Source organism: Amphiura filiformis, chromosome 12 (assembly GCF_039555335.1).
Source record: "Amphiura filiformis chromosome 12, Afil_fr2py, whole genome shotgun sequence".
NCBI classification, from domain to species: Eukaryota; Metazoa; Echinodermata; class Ophiuroidea; order Amphilepidida; family Amphiuridae; genus Amphiura; species Amphiura filiformis.
Genome location: NC_092639.1, coordinates 16,181,981 through 16,205,795, shown reverse-complemented (window position 1 = coordinate 16,205,795; position 23,815 = coordinate 16,181,981). Strand labels below are relative to the sequence as shown.

Below are 23,815 nucleotides of genomic sequence, written 5' to 3'. Positions count from 1 at the left end.
TAATTTTTCTTACTAATTATTTCAGATTCATATAAATAGTCAAATCTCTACAAAAATAGTGGTAAATATATTAAATTAATATAAATTTGGTAATTTTATATGTATTCATCCAAATGTCTGAAATTTGATATAATTTGATAATTTAGAAACAGATTATTGTGAACGAGTATGCGCATAGGTCAGAGGTCGAACTTCTAATCTCGCGTGAAAAGCCGAGTTCTCTTTGGCCAATATTGTGGAAAGTAAGGAATTCCGTGTTCAATAAGCTCTAGTAAATGTTGATTTTACTAGTGAAGGGTCATATAAATAGAAATAATAGAGAGCAATATGAATAAAGTAACATCACATCTTTACATTAAGATTATAAGTTATGTTAGATGATGTAAATAAACAGCAAATTGGTGCAGATAAAGTGACTTGCAATTTACTATCGCTGTGTAAAACACGCACTCACATACATGCATAGCATGTATCCGGCCATGATATGTGGTTGGATGGTAAACAGCTCGAATCGCACATTTCCATGATTTCAGAAGAGCATAAAATGTAGTCGTACTGCATCTAAAGGGGTAGGGTAAGTATGTGTACACGGGTCTGCACTAGACTCGCTGAGTCTCATGGACGCCGTTCCTATGTCCATCAGCATGTCAGACTCGTATTTCCCATTTTGGATGTCAATGAGAAATACACACTTAACGATTTGCGCCGGTTAGAAACTTGAAAAAAAATCTTTAAAATTTCATCAATGTATATAAAAGTGGTACCAACCGTATTGTGCTTGCTAATTTAAGACTCGGTTGAAACAAAATTAAGGATCGAAAGCATTTTAGTGTCCAAAAGGCAAAATTATCGTCAAAGTTCTGTCGAAATCGGCACCCTTGCGAAGGGTTCAGAATTCAATCGAACGAAAATATCCGATCTTTATGATCAAAAACACAAAATTACAACTTTAAACATACTATTGGCAAAAAACATTATTACCAAACAATACAGAATAGAAAATTTGACATCATTTTCTCAAAATATTGAAAAATTCGCTCACTAGACATCGAAAAAGTACGCAATCCAATTCCCGCTCAAACGCGTGGGAAACTGAAAGTGCGATAATCGTGACTAGTCTGCACGTCTGGGACGGTGTGGCACAAAATACAGGAGCGTTATTTTTTTTTGGGGGGGGGGGTAGTCCGAATAATCAAACCCAGAACAAAATATTAATTTCTGACATGATCTTGTTCTGGGTCTGAACTGTTTTCATTCGAAATATTGATGGTCATGGTAAAGTGGACAAAAGAAGCACATGGTCCCACTTCACAGTTTTTTAATCTCCTATTCATGTATGATGTTGCGTGAATCACTGACACTACGGGTCTACGTCACTACTATAGGTAACATAGGCAAACCTTAGTTAACACATTTACTATCCAGCGAATTCGCCGAGACCGGGGCCCCAACACAATGCATATTTACATAGACATTTGAATTTTTTTCCAGAATAGGTGGGTGAAGGAAACCTACATAAATATGTTTTCTATACTTCACTTGACCCAAATATATGATTTTTATGGTGATAATCAAGTCGCACATGGAATTTTAGAGGATTTTGATAGCAGTTCCATTAAAAAAAAGCTGCCATCGCCATGAGACTAAGATCTAGAAACACCCCGAAATGCCGCTTTGGGGAATTTTGCTAGCTGAATCTTTTTGATGAAAGTCAATCTTTGACAAGATGTAACTTTGCTACGGAAAGTGCTATGAAAAAAAGGTTTTCAGTTTTGGCTTAGTTTACTCAAGGGCTTTAATTTGATATATAAAACGATGCAATTTGATGGCAAATTTGAATTCACCTAGGATACCTAACTACTAGCCACTACTAAGTACTAGCCTATTGTGGACCGTCCTTTTGATAAGTTGAGTATTTGGACAAGCGTAACAGTTTTGACAGACCCTTTGCATTTGCTTTGTCTACCTCTGTTTGTAAACAAACGAGGTCGAATTTGTCCTCCTCGCCGAATACGAAAGTCAGCGTAATAGTACGGCACGGGGAGGGGGGGTAATGGGGTTAGACTCAACTTGCCAGTCCAATACATGTATACCGATTATTCTTGATCTGCCAGTGCCAACACTAGTAGCAGTCAAATTTCAGTGTTGCATTTCCTGGATTCACAGTGATGCTTGCGAATGTGATTGACAGTGACAGTGTTGCATACAGGCCTTGAAATAAGGGGAGCACCAGGCGCAATTTGCGCCTGGTGATTGGCAAAATGCTCCTGCTTCTGTTGGAAAATTACACACAAAGACATAGACCAGGAGCAATTTATTGTTAAATTATAGTACAATTGCTCCTGGTTCCAAAATCCTTATTTCAAGGCTTGGTTGCATAATTTCCTGGATTCACAGTGACTGTCATGCTTGCGAATGCCGAATGTGATCGGTTTTTGGTTTTGTTCCGATTTAAAACAAATCCGACCGAGTGCTTCGATGAAAGTGTCTTTTTCAATTGAAAGAGGATCAGGTGAACAAAATACAGTACATGTGATTACTGATTAGGCTAATGAAATGAAATGATTAGTTTCCCGTCACATTTTTAGTGAAATATGAGGTCATGATTTCATTATTCATTATTTTGAAAAATTTCATTATTGTCAAAACTTTCATTTATATCATGTATATCAATGGCTAGTATTATCCCATATAGTTGATACAATAGTCAATACCTTCTCAAAACAGGTATTAATGCTTAGTTCATACATACTCACGATATAACGACGTTTCTGATTGGATTTGCGCCCCTTTTTGCTGGTCATAATTTAAATACCGTTTATGACCAGTACGCAGGGCATAAACAAGCTGCGCCACGCAGCGTTGGAACCCAAGTAACGCGATCCACGATTTGCTAGTGTTGCGTGACATCGCCAAGATGTCACCGCGCCCATCACACGCGGAGCGCAAGAGATGAACGCGTTGATTCCCGGCCGTTGACCTCACGAGCTGCTTCCTGCAAGTATGCCTACGCCTACTCATTTTCTCCCAATTTTTGAAGGAAATCGGTATGAAAATGTTTTATAAACTTATTATTTTCATTTGTTTTTGATTGCTAACAATGTTCAGAATGTTGGGTATGTATGAACGGGGGTCATTCATAGGATTGAGGGCATGATCGTTGATTTATGCCCTCGGCTCACGCCTCGGGCATAAACAGCGATCATGCCCTCAATCCTATGAATGAACCCCTAAATCATCATTACAGACATTTTGCAACAGATTGAGAAAAGACATAAATTTGTTTTTATTAAAATGAAAAATTTGGAATTTTTGTAAGATTCACTAGAAACATGATGAGTTTTAATCCTTAAATTTCCATTATTTACTACATCCTCTACCCATACAACTAATAAAAAGGGGATGTTAGACATTCTGAGAGTTTTAATTTTGATTATTTCCATCTCATTTTTCAGATAATTTACTTTTTTATGAAAATGTTGAAAGTTTTGGTCAAATTGAAAAGGTGACGCGGGCGGGTGATGGGAAACTAAGGTCGTGTTCTCACTACAAACATGGGGTCTCGTACCTAGGTCCGAGTCCACATACAAGTGGACTCAGTCCACATTGATTCCGCGTTCTCACTAACACCAAAATGCTGATGTAGGATCGACTCCACTTACCCGGATGTTATAATATAAATGCATGAGTCATGCAGCATGACGTCACAAATTCTGTTGCAATGCATGTTTTGAGCCGAATTCACAGCAAGGGTCGCGCTGGTGCGCGTCTGCGCGTCAGGGACTCGTGGAACTGTTGTTGGGACGCAATAAAATTAACCTTAAGCTTACCTAATGCGTTAGACAAGAATATCTCAGACGCACAGAAAATCAGGCATGTAAAACCTTATGGACAGGGCACAAAACAAATGCGATCATTTCAGACAGAATGTCAAAAATAAATGCTCCAAGAACTATATCAGATCGTTCACTCTGAATACCAATCTGTTGAAACATTGTGCAAGTCAAGGCTCTGCGAATGAAATAGTGTGACAATTGACTCCACTTGCAAAAGAATCTCTCCCTTGTATAAACTGTCAGTGGGGGATTTCCCCGATCATGCATTAATGTTTACTACTGACGATCGTTTTATCGGGAGTTTTATACCATAGTAAATCATCATTTAACTAATTTTCATGTCATGCTAATTAAAAATGGAATTTCCTCAACACAAAAAAGTCAACTTTGTATTCTTTATTGATGGCAATATAGGATAAAATTGCAGTGAATTAGCGGCACATGGTAAGATTTGGGGTGTTGAATTCTGCACCTTTTTACATTCAAAATACACATAAACATAGTCACGTCGTGTGATCATAATTTTTCAGAACTTTGCCAGTTTTGAAGGGGTTGATTCAGGTTTAGGAGGTGTGAAAGGTCAGAATTAGGGTCAGGACTACGTTTTCGATAATTAAGGGTTGGCGTTCTGACTAAATAAAAAGCTCCACTAACAATAACATTTATACATGATGAACAAACAGGACTGGATTGTAAAAAACAACCCCTGAGCAAGGACTGGATTGTAAAAAACAACCCCTAGTTTTGGGGTTTGCACTCCCATATTTTGGATTTTCTTGAAGTTCAGAGGTTGTGCAATTATGAGGGTAAAATTGGGGGGGGCAAGAATTTTTGGCAGCGGGGGGGCAATTTTGGCAAGTCAAAAGGAGGGGGGCAAGTGCAAGTGATTTTGAGCACACATTCATGGGGCATGTTCAAAACTAAACGCTCAAACAAACTTGAGAAATAGTAGGCTTATGGAAACTTTTACATTTTCCTGCTTGCAACGAATACAATTTTTTAGCAGGCCGGGTGTAAGCAATATTTACCTTTTTTTAGCCGTTTGGAAATTTTACCCCCAGGGAGGCTCATAATTATTGCACGCTGTATTTTGTTGATGTAAAATGCATAATACAACCCCATGTCCAGCATATCGTAACCTCTAATATTAGTGGGTGATGTTTCCATAGTCGGACTCGGACCCCTTAAAATTCCCATTGGACCCCTTAAATTTGACTTTTGGAGGGCTGAATGAGTCCAACAAAAATCACTCGGACCCCTTAAATTTTGAAGCCAGCGCTACCCCTGATTCACAGCACAAATCAAACTTTACTAGACTATCAATTTTGAAAGATCATTTTTGGCTCTGAGCGGAGCTATCAGTGCCTTTATCATGCAACTAACTAGCATTCATTTTCAGGCCACAATACGCTGTTGGTTTTTATGCTAAGGATCATTTAATGACTGATATGAAGACTTAAGTTTCGCTTTCAAAGTTTGGCTAAGTTATTTTTGAATCGATTGCACTCCAGATTTTATTGAAATTCAGGCGATAAAAGTATTATTTTTGGGTAAAAAGACCAAATAGTCACGATAATCGAGTTATATCTTGGTTCCTGTGTGTGCTAGAGATTATTCTGGTCTGTATAATTTAAGATGCGTGATACAGACGGAAACCAATGGAGGTACATTTCTTAAGATTTAGTTCAGATCAGAAATTATTTGACTACTTAACTTTTCTTCACTATTTCTTTATAATTTAAATAAAGAGATAGGTAAGGAATGTCAAAAATAGTCAAGAACATGTCTGAATCTTGAATAAATCCCGAATAAATCTGAACAAATGACTTTTCTGGGGACTATTTTGCTTATGCAAGTGCAGTACAAAAGCACTGTGATGATTTTTCTCTTTACCATTGGTTTATATGGGGGCAGGGAAAAGTCGCGGGGAAAATCTTCAAAAGTCGCCCAATAGGCTACAAAATCGCGGGTTTGGCAACCCTGAATCCATGGTTATTTTCTATGCATCGCCATCGGGTCAAGGTCGTGATTTTCTACATTCGGACTTTGAATACGCCGGCTACTTTTGATAAAATAATTATCATGAAAATAGTTTACCAAGATGATTAGGAAGAAAATAACGTTGAATGATACCATTGAGATTTTCAATTTCACAATGGGAGGTGGAAGGAGATCTAGCTATGTCATTAGTTGCTTGTAAATCTTGATGATGATCACTGGAATATAATAAAATGCATACCTGCCACACGGCAATCATACCGGGATCATGCTAGTACCTGCCAGGGACATGTCCGGCGGGCGGTCATCGCTGCTAGCGCTGCAGTAGCGCACATCACAACCTAGCAAATTTTCATTCCATATAGGCCTACCGGTACCCAGATACCAACCCCAAGGCAGCAGCGCTTGAATGCAACTCGCTATCTATGACTGAGAGCCAAAGCATCGGGGAAAAATACTGAATTTTCACCAAATAAAAAGGGAGAAAGAGCCCTTAAGGAAAAGATAAGTGGAGAAATCTTCAATTATATTATTGAAAACAAATTACAATTTAATAGGGCCGGCTACATCAAAGAAAAGTGTAAACATGAAACCATCGAGCTATGATGTAAAATGCATAATACAACCCCATGTCCAGCATATCGTAACCTCTAATATTAGTGGGTGATGTTTCCATAGTCGGACTCGGACCCCTTAAAATTCCCATTGGACCCCTTAAATTTGACTTTTGGAGGGCTGAATGAGTCCAACAAAAATCACTCGGACCCTTAAATTTTGAAGCCAGCGCTACCCTGATTCACAGCACAAATCAAACTTTACTAGACTATCAATTTTGAAAGATCATTTTTGGCTCTGAGCGGAGCTATCAGTGCCTTTATCATGCAACTAACTAGCATTCATTTTCAGGCCACAATACGCTGTTGGTTTTTATGCTAAGGATCATTTAATGACTGATATGAAGACTTATGTTGCGTTTCTAAGTTTGGCTAAGTTCTTTTCGAATCGATTGCACTCCAGATTTTATTGAAATTCAGGCGATAAAGTATTATTTTGGGGTAAAAAAGACCGAAATAGTCACGATAATCGAGTTATATCTTGGTTTCCTGTGTGTGCTAGAGATTATTCTGGTCTGTATAATTTAAGATGCGTGATACAGACGGAAACCAATGGAGGTACATTTCTTAAGATTTAGTTCAGATCAGAAATTATTTGACTACTTAACTTTTCTTCACTATTTCTTTATAATTTAAATAAAGAGATAGGTAAGGAATGTCAAAAATAGTCAAGAACATGTCTGAATCTTGAATAAATCCCGAATAAATCTGAACAAATGACTTTTCTGGGGACTATTTTGCTTATGCAAGTGCAGTACAAAAGCACTGTGATGATTTTTGGTTAAACAACCAGGGTTGCCAACAAATTTCAGCTTGAATGGCGGGTCAAATAACCGAGATGTCGCCCAATTTTTCTCTTTACCATTGGTTTATATGGGGGCAGGGAAAAGTCGCGGGGAAAATCTTCAAAAGTCGCCCAATAGGCTACAAAATCGCGGGTTTGGCAACCCTGAATCCATGGTTATTTTCTATGCATCGCCATCGGGTCAAGGTCGTGATTTTCTACATTCGGACTTTGAATACGCCGGCTACTTTTGATAAAATAATTATCATGAAAATAGTTTACCAAGATGATTAGGAAGAAAATAACGTTCGAATGATACCATTGAGATTTTCAATTTCACAATGGGAGGTGGAAGGAGATCTAGCTATGTCATTAGTTGCTTGTAAATCTTGATGATGATCACTGGAATATAATAAAATGCATACCTGCCACACGGCAATCATACCGGGATCATGCTAGTACCTGCCAGGGACATGTCCGGCGGGCCGGTCATCGCTGCTAGCGCTGCAGTAGCGCACATCACAACCTAGCAAATTTTCATTCCATATAGGCCTACCGGTACCCAGATACCAACCCCAAGGCAGCAGCGCGAATGCAACTCGCTATCTATGACTGAGAGCCAAAGCATCGGGGGAAAAATACTGAATTTTCACCAAATAAAAAAGGAGAAAGAGCCCTTAAGGAAAAGATAAGTGGAGAAATCTTCAATTATATTATTGAAAACAAATTACAATTTAATAGGGCCGGCTACATCAAAGAAAAGTGTAAACATGAAACCATCGAGCTATGATGAAACCAGGCGATGAAACCATGTCGAAGCTATCGTTATTCTTAGCTTTTTGCATCAATAATCACAAATATGCTACATTTTACGGCAGATTAAGAATCAATAATGATGACTTTATGGCTGAATTTGCGGAAATCACCAAGTTTCGTGAGTAAATTGACGAAGAATCACATAGCAATTTACATAGACGAAAGCAAAATTGTCGCCAGAAAATGATGAATGTTCTCCGATCTTTCAAAAATAATGGTCGCTGAATCCATCAATTTCATAACTTTCACCAAAGCAACCTTTTTCATGTTTCAGATGAACATAGGATAGAGTATATTTTACATAAAACTGTTAAAATAAGGACATTTTGTTGTCTCAAATAGTCGAATCCGAGCATAATAGGAACGCCAAAACAGAATATATTTCACCAAGTGGAAATTTTACGTACTTGCTATATCAAGCCTGTATGACAAAAGCTCGACCGGCAGTGATTGGTTCATTATGCTATTAATGAATATTCATAATGCTATTGGGAGGCTGAAGTAAATAAATAGAATAAAATAATATTTAAATAGTGATATTTACTTATGAAAATAAAAACACAATAAATAAAATAAGAAAATGCAAAATTAATATGATAAAAAATAAACAAAACATAAAAGTGAAACAAATAAATTTTATTGAAATGAATTTTATTGAAATAGATGAAATAAAAAAATTATGAAAAATCCAAATGAAATACCTTGAGGGGGTCCAGGGGTTGGGTTTGGGGCATAAGCATAGTAATGTCATAGACTGCTGCCCTCAGTCGTCAACCGTCTGGATTGACGACTGAGAAAACTACATGGAAAAAAAGTGACGGATTTTGCAACAGGATTCCTGTGGCATAGAGCATGCGCAGTTGTGTCCAAATTGACCTATTGACCGAGTTTGTTGTTTTAGAAGTTCAGAGCGCGATCTTGTCACAGCGGCGCGGTACCGCGACGCGGTACACGGGCGCCGCAAGTCAGTCGCGCTACGGCGCACAACCAAAGTCGCATTGGATAGTTTTCAGAAGAATTGTTCACCTGACCTTTAAAAAAAATTTGACCCCAAGGTGTTTTTTATATTTTAAGTAAGTTAAGGGTCATCCATTGGTGGGTACAGTCAACATATAGAGTCAAATTTTTGGAAGGTCATTTCAGGGTCTTCCGAGGGCACCTGGGGTCATGTGAGGTCAATTTTTTGGAAGGTCATTTTGGGGGTCATCCGAGGTCACCCGGGTCATCTGAGGTCAAATGACTAAAAACTGTCGTATGGGCATGAAACTTAGTGGGTACAGTCAACATTTAGAGTCAAATTATTGGAAGGTTATTTCGGGGTCATCTGAGGTCACTTAGGGGTCATCTGAGGTCAAATTACAAAAAACTCATAATGGGCATGAAACTTTGTGAGTACAGTCAACATTGGGAGTCAAATTTTTGGAAGCGCATTTCAATGTCATCCAAGGTCACCCAGGGGTCATCTGAGATCAAATTACTAAAAACTGTCGCATTGGCATGAAACTTGGTGGGTAGTCAACATTTATAGTCAAATTTTTGGAAGGTCCTTTAGGGGTCATTCGAGGTCACATAGGGGTCATCTGAGGTCAAATTACTAAAAACTTGCATGGGCATAAAACTTGGTGGGTACAGTCAACATTTGGAAGGTCATTTCGGGGTCTTTTAAGGTCACCCAGGGGTCATCTGAGGTCAAATTACTAAAAACGGTCATATGGGCATGGAACTTGGTGGGTACAGTCAACATTTAGAGTCAAGTTTTTGGAAGGTCATTTCAGTGTTATCTGAGGTCACCCAGGGGTCATCTGAGGTCAAATTACTAAAAACTATCATATGGGCATGGAACTTGGTGGGTACAGTCAACATTTAGAGTCAAGTTTTTGAAGGTCATTTCAGGGTCATCCAAGGTCACCCAGGATCATCTGAGGTCAACTTACTAAAACTGTCGCATTGGCATGAAACTTGGTGGGTACAGTCAACATTTATAGTCAAAATTTTGGAAGGTCCTTTCGGGGCCATCCAAGGTCACTCAGGGATCATCTGAGGTCAAATTTTGGAAGGTCATTTTGGGGTCATCCTAGGTCACCTAGGGGTCATCTGAGGTCAAATTACTAAAAACTCGCATGGGCATAAAACTTGGTGGGTACAGTCAACATATAGAGTCAGGTTTTTGGAAGGTCATTACGGGGTCATTTCAGGTCACCCGGGGTCATCTGAGGTCAAATTAGTAAAACTGTCGTATGGGCATGGAACTTGGTGGGTACAGTCAACATATAGAGTCAGGTTTTTGGAAGGTCATTACAGGGTCATTTCAGGTCACCCGGGGGTCATCTGAGGTCAAATGACTAAAAACTGTCGTTTGGGCATGGAACTTGGTGGGTACAGTCAACATTTAGAGTCAAGTATTTGGAAGGTCATTTCAGTGTTATCTGAAGTCACCCAGGGGTCATCTGAGGTCAAATTACTATCACTTTCACTGTCCCCAAAAAGCAAAGAGCCACAGCGCCATTGGTGCTCTTGTTTATTTCCAGGCCCCTGATATATTTCTGCAATCTATGGATATGTTATTTTGTGATATATGTATAATTTGGAAAGATCTGAAATAAAACGCTCTAAAAACTATTATTTTATATTAGGCCACGTGTTTTGAACTCGCCACCCTTAGCGTTACATCGCAAATATTATGAATTTTTACACCAATCAAGTTTCAAATTAGAATATCTCCACAACTATCAACCCTAAACTAGCAAAAGTATACATTTTTGGAAAGCTGAAGGCATTTAAAGGTCATGTGTCATATGGTGGGGCATATTTGCGTTACAAGCACTGATTTTGATCATTTGTCCTCCTTTTCACTTAAATTGTTACATGTCTAAAACTATACATCTCACACCAACAAAACTATACATTTTTGGAAAGCTTATGTTCCAAGGAATCCAACTATGCAAAAATGAAGTTGGTATACAGGGTGCGTAAGAAAATATATAGGGTGATATCATGAAAAAAATTAATTTTACTAGTAAATTCATAATTTATTGCATTTGCTACTGATATGGAATACCTCAAATGTAATCAAATTTTGTGGCAAGCAACACTATGAGCTTGAATAAAATTTATACTTTTGCTATGTTATGAATGACCAAAGTGGTGATACAGGGTGTGAAAATATACGTAACTTAACACACAAAATGTTGATTACATTTTTGAAAATATTTTCTTTAGAGTGTATCCTACATTTATTTTAACTGCATATTTGGATTCCTGGGGTAAAGAGCTTTCCAAAAATGTATACATTTCCTATCTTAGGGTGTATAATTCTCAAGATACAACAATTGAAAGCCAAAACGCATGTTGTGACTGAAAATCTTGACATTTGTGTGTAAGTGAATAGGAAAAAATTGAGGTTCTTGTGACTTGCGGTTCTCAGTGAGTACTTGTAAACACAATTAGATCTTTTAATAGCTGAATAAGAATAATGAATGATCAAGCCTTCATTTGAGGTATGATTTGCAAGTATAGCACACAATTTGGCAATGATATAATTTAAAATTCAAAAAGATGCCATGTCTCCCATAGAGAATGCACATACTCCTCCACCGCTTATCCTCCACCGCTTATCCACCAGGTTTATCTTCGTTAACATTTTGGTATTTTTCACTAATTAAACAAATTGGCATTCCAAATTGAGAAACATATTTGAAAATTAGAATAATCAGGCTGTATAATGAGCCCAAACTTGATGCAATTGAACCAAGAATAGCCCTGTGACAGCAAGTTAAATCAGAAAGAGGAGAGAAAAATGTAACGTCACCAGGTATTTTGGGGTCCCACCATAAGACACGTGACCACAGCAATTTAAATATACACATTTCAACTCATTGTACAGGGTGACCTTGAAGTTATACAGGGTGGAATAAAAAAAATCCTAATAAAAAATGGGTCAGTTAATGCATTGCTTATTACTAACTTGCAGTTATAAACTGAGAGTAAACAACATTGATTTGGTTAGAGGTTAGGGGGAGCCCACTGATTTTGGAAGAAAAAAATCACAGCTGTTTGGTAATCTCGAATACAGGGTGTCCCAAAATATGTTCAAATTTTTTACAATTCAACATATTTTGAACTGAAACATTTTACCCCTAGCCCATACAAAAAAAGTAAGTCCATATTTAGATTCCTCATTAAATTTCCTCTCAGAAAATGTAAACTTTGACTATGATAGGATAAGTAATTACAAATTTAGGGCAACTTTTAGATTTTGAAGACATCCGCATTGCTTACTACAGTGTTTAATATGAAAACAGGTAGTCATGCACATAAAAGTTTGCATTTCATAGACTAAACCAATCATAAAGAGTTCAAAATGATTAAAAACAATTAGCAGAATAAATAATCTTTCAAAAGAGCTCTTCACCATGTCTGTAGCCCATATGGATGCAAAGATATGATCGGTTGATTCAACGCGCACACACAAAATCTTTATTTCCCATAGACTTTGCACATACCGCCACCGCCTCATCCGCCACCGCCTCATCCCCCACCTCGGTCATTCTGAACTTAAACAACTCTAACTCCACTATCTTAGCTGATAAACAATTCTCCTTTGGAGGTCTGTTAGGGCACACATTTAGCTACAACATGACACCTAACACACTTCAATACCTTTTGTTTAAGCAGAGATATAACAATTTGAACGAGTCTCGATTTGGAAAAGCGTAACAACACCACCATTTTTGGGTGGCGAGTTCAAAACGCGTGGCCATTAGGCCTATACGTGTAAAATGAGAGAAATACACCGGGTTGTTATTTCTGATTTTGGTCAAGCAAGCACGCCGATTTACACGCAAAACAACCTCTAAATCACCACCAAAAATACTATTTTTGATTGATAATGTACACCTCAAAAACGAATATATTACACCTGAATAATATCCTTTTGTACTATCCTGTAAAGTTCAATGTCGTTTTGGCTTTTGTTTAATTCTGAAACTGGATAAAATCTGTATCTTGCCGCGATGCCGTTGTTTTCACACTGCACGAGAAGCATGCTGCTCATCAAACTACGGCAAGCATCTCAAACGAACTTCCGTGTATAGCCACTTTCCCGAGCTTTTTCCACATAAAAATAAATGTTGTAAATTACTACATGAAATAAAGCCTGTAGAAATTTGTTCTATAATACCAGCTATGATTTTTTAAAGTTGAAAATGCATATGTTTAAATTTTATAATGGAAAATTATATAATGTAGACTGTATATTGTATAGGCCTATAGTACAACGACGGCCATCAAGGTCGTGCATATAGAGCATTTCCGGTATAAGTGGATCGAGTCCACTTGTAAACGCTGTTCTCACTATGCTGTTTGATACCACGCCCCAGGTAATGCAGACTACCTCAATGAGGTGGTCTCGATGCTACATCCTGGATGTAGGATCGAGACCACTTATTTCGCTGTTCTCACTATGCTTGGAAGTGGACTCGATGTAGGATCGAGTCCACGTCCTGGTATCAAACAGGCATAGTGAGAACGCGCCCTAAGAATCAAATTTCATTAGCCTTATTATACGAATACGCAGAAACTGTTCTTGAAAATTACGCCTACCAGTACCAGTAAGTTTTTACATTGTGTTTAAGGAATTACTTTCATCAAGTTTTAAGGTGATGCCAAATTTGTGCTAGTTGCACTTTTTGGTTCTAATTGTAAGAATCATATGACAAAACATATTGTCTTTTTTTCCCTCTCTTTCTCTGCTCAGTTGTGCCAACATGGCTGTGTTCAGTGCAGGTGCGAAGATAATCAAGCCGCAAGGCGAGAAGCCAGATGATTTTGAGTTGTCTATCTCACAGGTAAGTGGGGTTGGGCTGAACTTAAAAAAGAAAGGGAGGGGAAACACTTTTAGCCTGGCATTATTTAGCTGTAGTGTAGGCCTACATCAGATACTATTTTCAATTATTTATCTTCATATTATTGTTGAAGCATGTAAAATCAGGTGTTAATTACATTCATTTGCAGGTTGAAATCAGAGGAAAGCCTGTAAGCTAATTGAAGGCGGCAACCTTGTGCCCAAAATGCCAAAATAAAGCGCTGATGATCTATGGTGCAAACAGTACATCGAAGGCTCAGTGCATGGCTGCTTCATCTGGATAATGTGTATTTTATGCAATCATACTTATGAATAGGCATTAGGCCAAAAAAAAAAAAATTGTTGTGTTGCCCTCAAGTGGGAAAATGGGAAATTTGGGTCGGACGGTCGGATTTTTTTTTTTTTTTTAAACCTTCAGTTTTTAAAATTCCCCTCAAATATTAAATAATGCTTCTTCAATTAGGGTACATTTGTCAATTTTGACTTCTGGATTCCTGTTAGACATCAATTAAAGACTAGTCTTTCAATAATATATTAATTTTAAGTGAAAAAAATTGAGTTTTTGAACAAATCTGTAAAAATCATCATTCAAAAAAAAAAATTGCGACCCTGATTTTTCAGGATTTAGGGTCGGACGGTTGAGGGCAACACAACAAATTTTTTTTTTTTGGCCTTACCCAAGGGAGCTAGTAATGGAAAACATGAGGACAACTCCCCCCAAACCAGGTGGTTTGACAGGATCCAAAAACTGCTCATCCCAAAATGTTGGGGGTCAATATCGATCACGCCCAATTTCAAGTGGTTTTCCTCCAAGTTTTGCGGCCTGCTTTGTACTTTTGTGGTAAATTAAATATGTAATTGGGGATTTTCTGCTTGTCAAGTTGTCAATAAGACTGGTCTTACCGTCTTTGGCTATCACGTTGCCCCAAACAAACCAACTGTTGAACTTTGCTCACAAACTAAGCTAAAATTAAAATACTATACAGACCAATTTTAACTTAAGAAACATTTACATGGATGTAAAATAAATGTTGCCAAATTTTGACCTTATTCATGCTTGTTGAGGTCAGCAGGTAATCGTGACTATAGTCGACTTGTTTGTGCAACCGTCATTATAGTAACATCCAGGGACTGCCTTTTGAGGAGAAGGAGAGCAATCACTCTCTACTGCTGTCCTTAAATCTGGTATAGGAGAGTGATTTTTAGCTCTCAGTAATAGTTGACCATTCGTTCCTTACATTCTATTGTAAATGCTCTAAACAGCTCTCCTTGCAGGCTCCAGAAGAGCTATTTAATGTTCTCCTGCAAATGCCAAAAGACAGTCCCAGAACATCATTTTGATATGCTGATAGCAGTTAATACCCTAAGCTAACTTTAACTAACTTTCTAGAAAAGTCTTTTTTGAGATAATTATCTTAGTAATATTAATCTTTTATGTTTTAATCTTACCTTTTTATTTTGTAGGCTCTCCTGGAGCTTGAAATGAACTCTGAGTTGAAGAGCCAACTGAGGGAGCTTTTCATCACCGGAGCGAAGGAAATTGATGTCGGTGGCAACAAGAAAGCTATTGTGATCTTTGTCCCAGTGCCGCAGCTCAAGGCTTTCCAGAAGATCCAAGTGCGACTAGTCAGGGTGTTGGAAAAGAAGTTTAGTGGCAAGCATGTAGTCTTTGTAGCACAGGTAGGTTTTGTGATTGATTTTTTTTTTCAATTTTAAATGTTTAGGCGACCAGATCCGTTGTTTGTCCCAGATTCGAAAACAGAAAACTTCCAATTTTGGGTATGGTGCATGTAATTAGAATGGTTGTAAGCAACTTCTAAGAAACGAGACCTGGGGATGCCTTGTTTTGTGATTTTGTATGAGTTACCCCTAAATCTTGCACTTCAAGTTTCAACACAAAATGGCACACCCTCTTGCTATTTAGCTGCCAACAAATCTAAGTTAGTCCATCAAAACATTTGTTTGTCCAAATGCGTCAAATCATGTCATGCTCTGCTCTGAGGTGCCAACCCTTCTTGATCCTGCAGAAGACCTCCTCATTTGCTGACAATCTTCTGTCTTCTGCAAAACATGTTAAATCTTCTGCATTTGCAGCCATCTGGCTATATCTTCTGCATTTACAGCCATCTGGCTAAAAAATCAAAACAAAATCAATTATACACCCATTGTCCTGTCTTTTTGCAAACAAATGAAGTTGAGTGGCCTTGGAAAGGCATTTTTAAGGGTCTCAAAAAGCTAACATCCAGGAGTTTTCGGGGGCGCTGACCCCATGCAAGCTAAGCTTTTTTTACATTTCGCAGAAATCTTCTTCATTTACATATTCCAATGTTGGCAGCTCTGCTTATGATCTCAAGTTACATCAAGATGGTCAATGCAAGTTTTGAGATAAAACAAGTTGAATATGAAACATGATTGTTTTCCAGAGAGAATGCACATAGAAAATTATTCATAATCACGACTAAATGTATTTCCATACTGATCTCATATTCATTCACGATTTCTCTACCCTTTGCAGAGGAGAATCCTACCAAAGCCAACCCGTAAATCACGCAAACAAGTCCAAACAGAAGCGCCCTCAGTAGTCGCATTCTGACGGCTGTGCACGATAACATCCTGGAAGATCTAGTGTTCCCCTCTGAGATTGTTGGCAAGAGGATTCGCATTAAGCTGGACAGCTCACGTATCATCAAGGTTCATCTAGACAGAAGTCAACAAACACAGGTTGAGCACAAGGTGAGATAGACAGAAATGCCTCCTTTCAAACCATATGTGACCATCCACCACAACTGAGCCCGGATGTCTCCAGTGCCACTATTGAGATATGCTCCATTGAACTTAACAATAAACAATAGGAAACAAAGGATTTATTGACTGTTTTATTGATTTTTAACTTCTTAAATGTCAAGTACTATAGACATGATATACATCATTTTAAAGCTAATTTCAAGCAGAATATTTTGGTTGAATATCTCAAAATGATGATTGCCGACTTCAGGGCTCAGTTGTGCTGGATGGTCACATATGATTCCTTTAGCTGCTTGGGTGACACGTTATGTCATTGTCAAGTCTAATTCTTCAAATCATACGATTTGTGAGTGTTGTTGCTTTGTCAATTTTGTCAAGTGTACAAGTTAAGGTTACACGAAGAGACGTATAAAAAACGTATAAAAGACGTATAAAGTTGTTCTCTAAAACAGAGTTTTCTCAGTAATCAAATGTCGCAGCGAGTGAAATGTTGGTGCATTGGATGAAGCTTAACATTTTTGTGTGTGTTATATACAAATTTTTAGAATAAATTTGAAAATCCTTCGCTTAAAGCAATTTTACGCACCATGTTCACAAGATCAAAAACACGCTCCATGACGCTTTTTTTCAAATGTGCGCCCGTGATAAATCCACGCCCAGTGATTGTTTTCTTCTTTTTCAGATTGTACTACAAATCGATCAAAGAAATAATGTTGCCATGGGGAAGAACCAAATACAGTACCGATTAAATTTTAAAAGCCCGCTTTTGGGGAAAATTTTGGAGAATTTGCCTGAGAAAAAGCTGGTTTGTGAAATTATCGATATCTTGATTACGGGACGTTAATTTAGACATCTGAATACCTACATTATTTCTCAACATTCTGCCAATTGCTATTCCATTTGATTTTCACTCCAAATTGAAGCTAGTTTTGCAAAAAACGAGGTTTTTCTCCATCGGGTTTGTCCAAAATTTCAGCGGTGACATGCATGTTTATCCTAAGAGCCATTATGCGGACGCAATTGTAATCACGCCATTGCGTCAAATTATAATTAGATATCCCTTTCGCCAATCAATTGCGTAAGGTGATGTGTGGCCAAGCGTTGGACTTTGAATCTATTATGATTTATTTTTGTGGGTTCGAGTCCCCGTGTGGCTGAAATTTCAGTTTTTTTCCTCTTTTCTCATTTTTACTTCTGTTCTTCCCTCTTTTCTTTCTCCTTTTCTTTTTTTCATTTCTTTTTTTCTTTCTTTCTCTTTTTCTTATTTTATTTATTTCATCAAATAGGCCTATATCAAGGCTCTATAAATGTAATATCAACACATTTTCTAGACGGTGGCGTATCTTCATGAGGCGGGCATAGGGGCCAGAGGAAGTGCCCCCAATCGATTTTAAAATTTATAAAATCCTCATGAAAATTGCCGAAAACGGCTTGTGCCCCCCCCCCCCCCCCGCATAACGAGCTCCGGGCACGAGCTGAGCCAAGTGTCATGTCTTGACCGTGGATCGATATTCTATTATAATTATTAAAGTAGGCTTATACCTCCCGGCACGCTTTGTTCATTTTCTGCATGGCTGTTTCTGTTATGAACTTACGCCTCTGAAATCAAGCGCATGAAAAACCTTTCGGATAACCTTAAGAACAACTTTGTGAATCATTGTATCATGTATGGTGTAGGATGTGTGTATGCACAGATCCAACAAGCCAAATGATGATCAGAATTCATTTGGCCATTACTGGGGTCCATCCGCCCAAAACTAATGTTGTGTTCACTGGGTGGATAAAAGTTGATTAAAAATTGATCTTATCTTAAGTAAGGCAGTGACTCAAGCCCGGATATTCGGGTACCCGCCCGTTTTTTCCTTACCCGGATACAAATTCCATTTACGGATTACCCGAATTTAAAAAAAAAAAAAAAATTTCAAAGTTTTTTTTCGGTTTTGCAGGTCTCTGGACCTAGACCTAAATGCTAGGATCATGGTTGACCTAAAAAAAAAAAAAAAAATTATTTTTGCATTGTTTTGTAATTTTAATATTAAAATTGATACAAAGTTTTCATGTCATACTCTATTAATGATATCAAAATGCATTCAAATTCAATGCATTTTGATATCATTAATAGAGTATGACATGAAAACTATGTATCAATTTTCATATTAAAATTACAAAACAATGTGCAAAATTCAATTTTTTTTTCCAGGTCAATCATGATCCTAGTATTTAGGTCTAGGTCACTCCAGAACTCCAGAAACACTACAAAACCGAAAAAAAAACTTTGAAAAAAAAAGAAAAATTTTTTTTTTTTTTTTTTGCAATTTCGGGTACCCGGTTACCCGCCCGAAATTTACCTCGGTACCCGAATACGCCATTACCCGATAGGTCACAGCCTTAATCTTAAGTTATATTGTATAGCGTTGTGAACTTTTGTCATTCTTTTATCAATGTGTACCAAGGGTGATGGAATGTAGTTCAAAATCTCCACTAAGCAGGGTCAGAATTTCGGAAAGATTCTCATAAACAGATTTGCGTGAATTAAAGTTGATTCCCGCAAACGCTTGTAGTTTACACAGTTGTTGATTTGCGAGAATCAAATGATTCCAAGAATTTATTCTGCAAGAATCAAGATTGATTCTCACACTGTGAAACGAAATTCTGACCCTGCTAAGCCTGCATCATTTCGCATTTCAGGTGGGATAGACCCTGTCAATGTCTGCCATTGAGGTGTAGGAATGCATGAAATTGGATTCACGTATAGTCTAGATTGCTGTGTCTGCAGATAGCTGTTTTAAATTTAAATTGTTTTCATACCTCATGGGACTGATAAGCTAAAACAAAATGATAATGTGCAATAAAATACTTGGCTCACATTTGACTGATACCTTCTAACCTAAAGTTCTCTTGTCTGTGTTTTCTCCTTTGCAGACCGATACCTTCACAGCAGTATACAAGAAGCTGACAGGCAAGGATGTACATTTTGAATTCCCAGAATGGACTCTGTAAACCCAAGACTCACATCACAAGATAGACTCACATGGCCAATATAATACATTTGTTTATAGCAGAAAAAGCACCATGGCGTTGTCATCATTTAACCATCCACTTCATGGCTTAACATGCTTGTAGAGACTCTGGGACCCTGCAAGCAGGCAAACTCTAAATTTTCAATGTGAATTTTGTGACTTGAGCTTCACATCACCAGGTAGCTTGAAGAGACATGAATGTATTCATATTAAAGAGAAGCCTGTTAGGTGGATACGTATTTTAGATGGTAATCACCTTGGTGCTTTTTCTGACATATATGACACCTGCTGGATTTTCACAATAAAACAACGAATTTGTTGAGTGGCATCCAAACCTTGCGAGTCTCTAATTTGTTATTTTTATAGTGTTATTTGTTTTTATTTTTTAATGTAAAAACATCATGGTCTATACGAGAAATCTAGTCAGTCAGATTTGTCAACATATCTTTATCTTGGAGCAACCAACGTTGTGGTCAGTACCACTGACCTTCAGCTGGGTTGTGATGTCAATAAGGCATTAGCCAGAGGGGTGTGTTTAGGGTGTCCAAAATCCCTTTCTACAAAATCAGGGTGTCCACTTCCTATTCACTCCATTATAAAAATCAGAATTTTAGGGTGTCCAAATTGAAAACAGGGTGTCCAAATGACACCTGGACACCCCTCTGGCTAATGCCTTGCAAACACTTCGATTCCGGTAACTTCCGGTTGATGCCATTTGGCGAGGTTAAGTTCTGATTGTTCTGTCTCAGGCATGTAAGAGATTGTTTTAGAGTCCGCCACCAAGGTTGAGGGTCGGTTGTTCTGCTTGAACCTAGATGGCTTCTTTCACTCCAGCGTGCTTCCCGATCAAGGACTTTAACATCCTCAAGGTCCACTTCATGTGTGCAAGCTTAAGGTCAGTGGTACTGATCGCAACATTGGTTGCTCCAAGGATTGTTGACAAATCTGGTTGACTAGATTGAATTTAATCTCTTGTTTACGATTCCCAGATTGAAAGTATTCACAACTATGGTCTTTATAGCTAGCTGTTCAGACCATGACAGAAATGCTTCAAATCCAAAGAGAAAGTCCATAATTCTTGATTGAGTGGTCATAGGTGTCTAACAGTATTTACACTGAAATTAATGTGTGGGGAATCTTTGTTATTTGCAGCTTGATACCTCACTTTCAGTTTCTTCAAAAGAATATGAATTAAATGAAAATTATTATCCATGGAAGTAGTCTCAAGCTTAATATACCTTTGTGTTATGATAACAAAAATTCTTCTAACAGTTTAATGCAGGGGACCCTAGATGCAGGAGTGGAAACAAAATCTGTCATTGTGCACTAATCCTAATCACAGATCCTGGTGTCCTAATGCTATAAAATCTTGCAAAGAAAACCACTGCACATGCATGCATTCCATGTGCATGCATTCCATGTGATGCGATGACGTAATCACTCTAAATCATATACTCACAGAATCGCTGGCCAGGCCAGCCCAACCCCTGTGGCATGAGGTCAGTGATCGTGTGCATGCCACCCAAGGGGTCCCAGGGTCGACTCCCGGGGGTGCCAAGTGAAATCTTTGTTCATCTTCTAAGTTCTCTCCTTTTTTTGTTCCTTCTCTGCCTTCCGATAGCAAAAAACCAGGGTCCATGTTGGGGTTAATAGTTGTGTGTACAGTGCACAATGCTAGGTTTTGTATCCACTCCTGCATCTGGGGCCCCCAATAATAATGTGTCTGCAGCATTACACAACCAAAATCATAGACCCTGACAACTTGGTAGCAGCGCTTGAAATAGGGCCAGTCAGCCGCCATTGGCCTGTAACTTTTTGCCTGGCCGGTAACTTTTCTGACTGGCATCTAGTTGCCGGCCAGGCTGGCCGGTAACTTTTTAAGGTCAAGCCCGGCTGGCCTGTAACTTATTGAGGCATATTTCTAACACTGCTTGGTAGTGTTTACAATGAGGATCCCCTTTATAGTGGTATTTTTGCAGCATTTGGATGGAACTAGCCCCATTCCACAAACCGCGACGCCTCTCGAATAGCTCTCTATTCTAGAGGCGTCGCGGTTTATGGAACAGGGCTAGTTCTACATTTGGATTACATTGTTTCATTGAAATCTGGAAATACTACTTCATTTACATGTAAGGTAAATGCAGCTAATGTAATTCTGGCCATCAATGATTCAATGTCATGTTAAAAACTAAGGCATCCGGTAAATTTGTGGTCTGAGAGAATCCTGTGGGGTCCAGTGTGCCAAGACAGGGGGTTTACAGAAATACATTCTCATTGTACCCAAGCCTCATCACAGGGTTCATATGGACCCCGTAATAAATAATCAACCAAATTTTTTAAATAATTTCATTTTGGGAATCCTGGACCCTGAAACGCTTGTAACATGTGCTGTAGGTTATATGTGACACAATTTTGATCCAACAAGGCTAAGGCAGGCAACTGTGAACATTTTGAGTTGTTGCCATCAACTTGCTCGGCCAGTATTGGTATATAATGTTAACCAGTAAACCTATGAGCTTAAATTACAATACCAAATTTAAAGTATTTTATTGCTTTCCACTTATGTAGTAGCTCAATTTTGACAATTGCAGCATTTGACGTGGTTGCACTGGGTTGTCTTTAGGGTGTCCAAAATGGTCAAAAATACCTTATTTTTCAAAATCAGGGTGTCCACTTCCTATTCACTCCATTATAAAAATCAGAATTTTAGGGTGTCCAAATTGAAAACAGAGCATCCAAATGACACCTGGACACCTCTCTGGCTAATGCCTTGCTGGGTTGTGTCATACATTTTGTCAAAGAGTTTGGAGCCTTTTACCTCAACTTTTAGCACTCGTTGACGTTGTATCATGAGAAAGTCTTGACAATGATAATCTATCTCACAAGAAAAGCGATGACACAAATCCACAGTTCTGTATATATTTACAATAAAAAACTTTATTGTACATCATACAAAAATCAAGATGGAGGATAAAACCATGGTAACCACACACTAAAAAGAAACTGTTTTCGGTAACAATGAGTACATCAAACAGACCATCTGGACTAATTCAGGTTTAGATTGAACTGCTCAGTAAGGGGTAGCTCATGAACGACTGATAATGCTTTTCAAATTTTGTGGATCAACCAGCATCCTCTGCAGTAAACACAAGATCTTCACATGGAAAAAAGTAGAAACATTCAGTGGTATGGACGGTGAGTATTGCTTATTTATTGGAAAAGAAATTGTTGAACTTGTGGCCTAGATGATGGGAAAATCCCCTCACAAATTTTTTCAGGGATAAAATGGGGATGGCAACGAGGAAAGTGTCATAAAAATGACTGAAAATGGGACAAAATGTTCTTGCCCCCCCACATATACTAAAATCCTGGCGACACCACTGTGTGCAACTTAGTTTGTATATTTCATCAAATAGGCCTATGTCAAACTTTTCAATAACACTTTTTGATGTGAATATTTCAGACAAACCATTATCCATCGGCTGTGTATTGCTGTATATCAACTACCTTCCTCTAAGATGTTTTGGCCTGTTTCTAGTTAGTAGAGAATCACACATTTTGAAATGTTCTCTGAAATATTCATATCAAAAAGATGGACCAGTTCTGACCAGTTTTGAATTCTGATGTCTACTGTCAACAGGTATAGACGAATCCAAGTAGCCAAGTCATGGTCAGGATTTGGTCGGACATCTTTGGGTAGCCGCTAGCACCAACCTGATGTTTTGAGCGTCCAATTGTGCAAATAAAATCCGCCTAACACCAAGAGAAGATGCAAGGACGAGGAGAGTTAATAGAATAATAGCTAATAATATATATAATGGAGATAATTCCGTCGCATCTATTCATACATATAGTCCTTTTGTTAACAAGTACGTCAATGCATAGATACCGCGTATAGTTAATCCGATTATTAATATGTCACTTCAACAACGAATAGACCATGCTGTGTTTTTGTCGAAGGGAACTGTATTGTGTTATCTGTGTTTTCGCGAAAGGTGTAAAACGGGTGATGGAATGCAGTTTAAAATTTCCGCCAAGGTCGAATAATTTCACCTTTTGAGTGCATTGTAGCCGACGGCTACCCAACTAAAGGCTGCTAGTCAGGTGTAGGAATGCGTGAATTTAGATTCGTCTATAGC

The 23,815-nt window shown here is 38.2% G+C and overlaps 1 protein-coding gene across 1 annotated transcript; it reads left to right on the top strand.

Annotated features, from left to right (window-relative positions):
* Positions 1–199: 199 nt before the first annotated feature.
* Positions 200–20,010, top strand: LOC140165863 (small ribosomal subunit protein eS7-like). The gene is given in 7 exon segments (XM_072189197.1): positions 200–242; positions 13,804–13,894; positions 15,376–15,591; positions 16,427–16,462; positions 16,464–16,490; positions 16,492–16,644; positions 19,579–20,010. Coding segments are annotated over 6 exon segments (591 nt in total). The 5' UTR covers positions 200–242; positions 13,804–13,813; the 3' UTR covers positions 19,657–20,010.
* Positions 20,011–23,815: the final 3,805 nt, after the last annotated feature.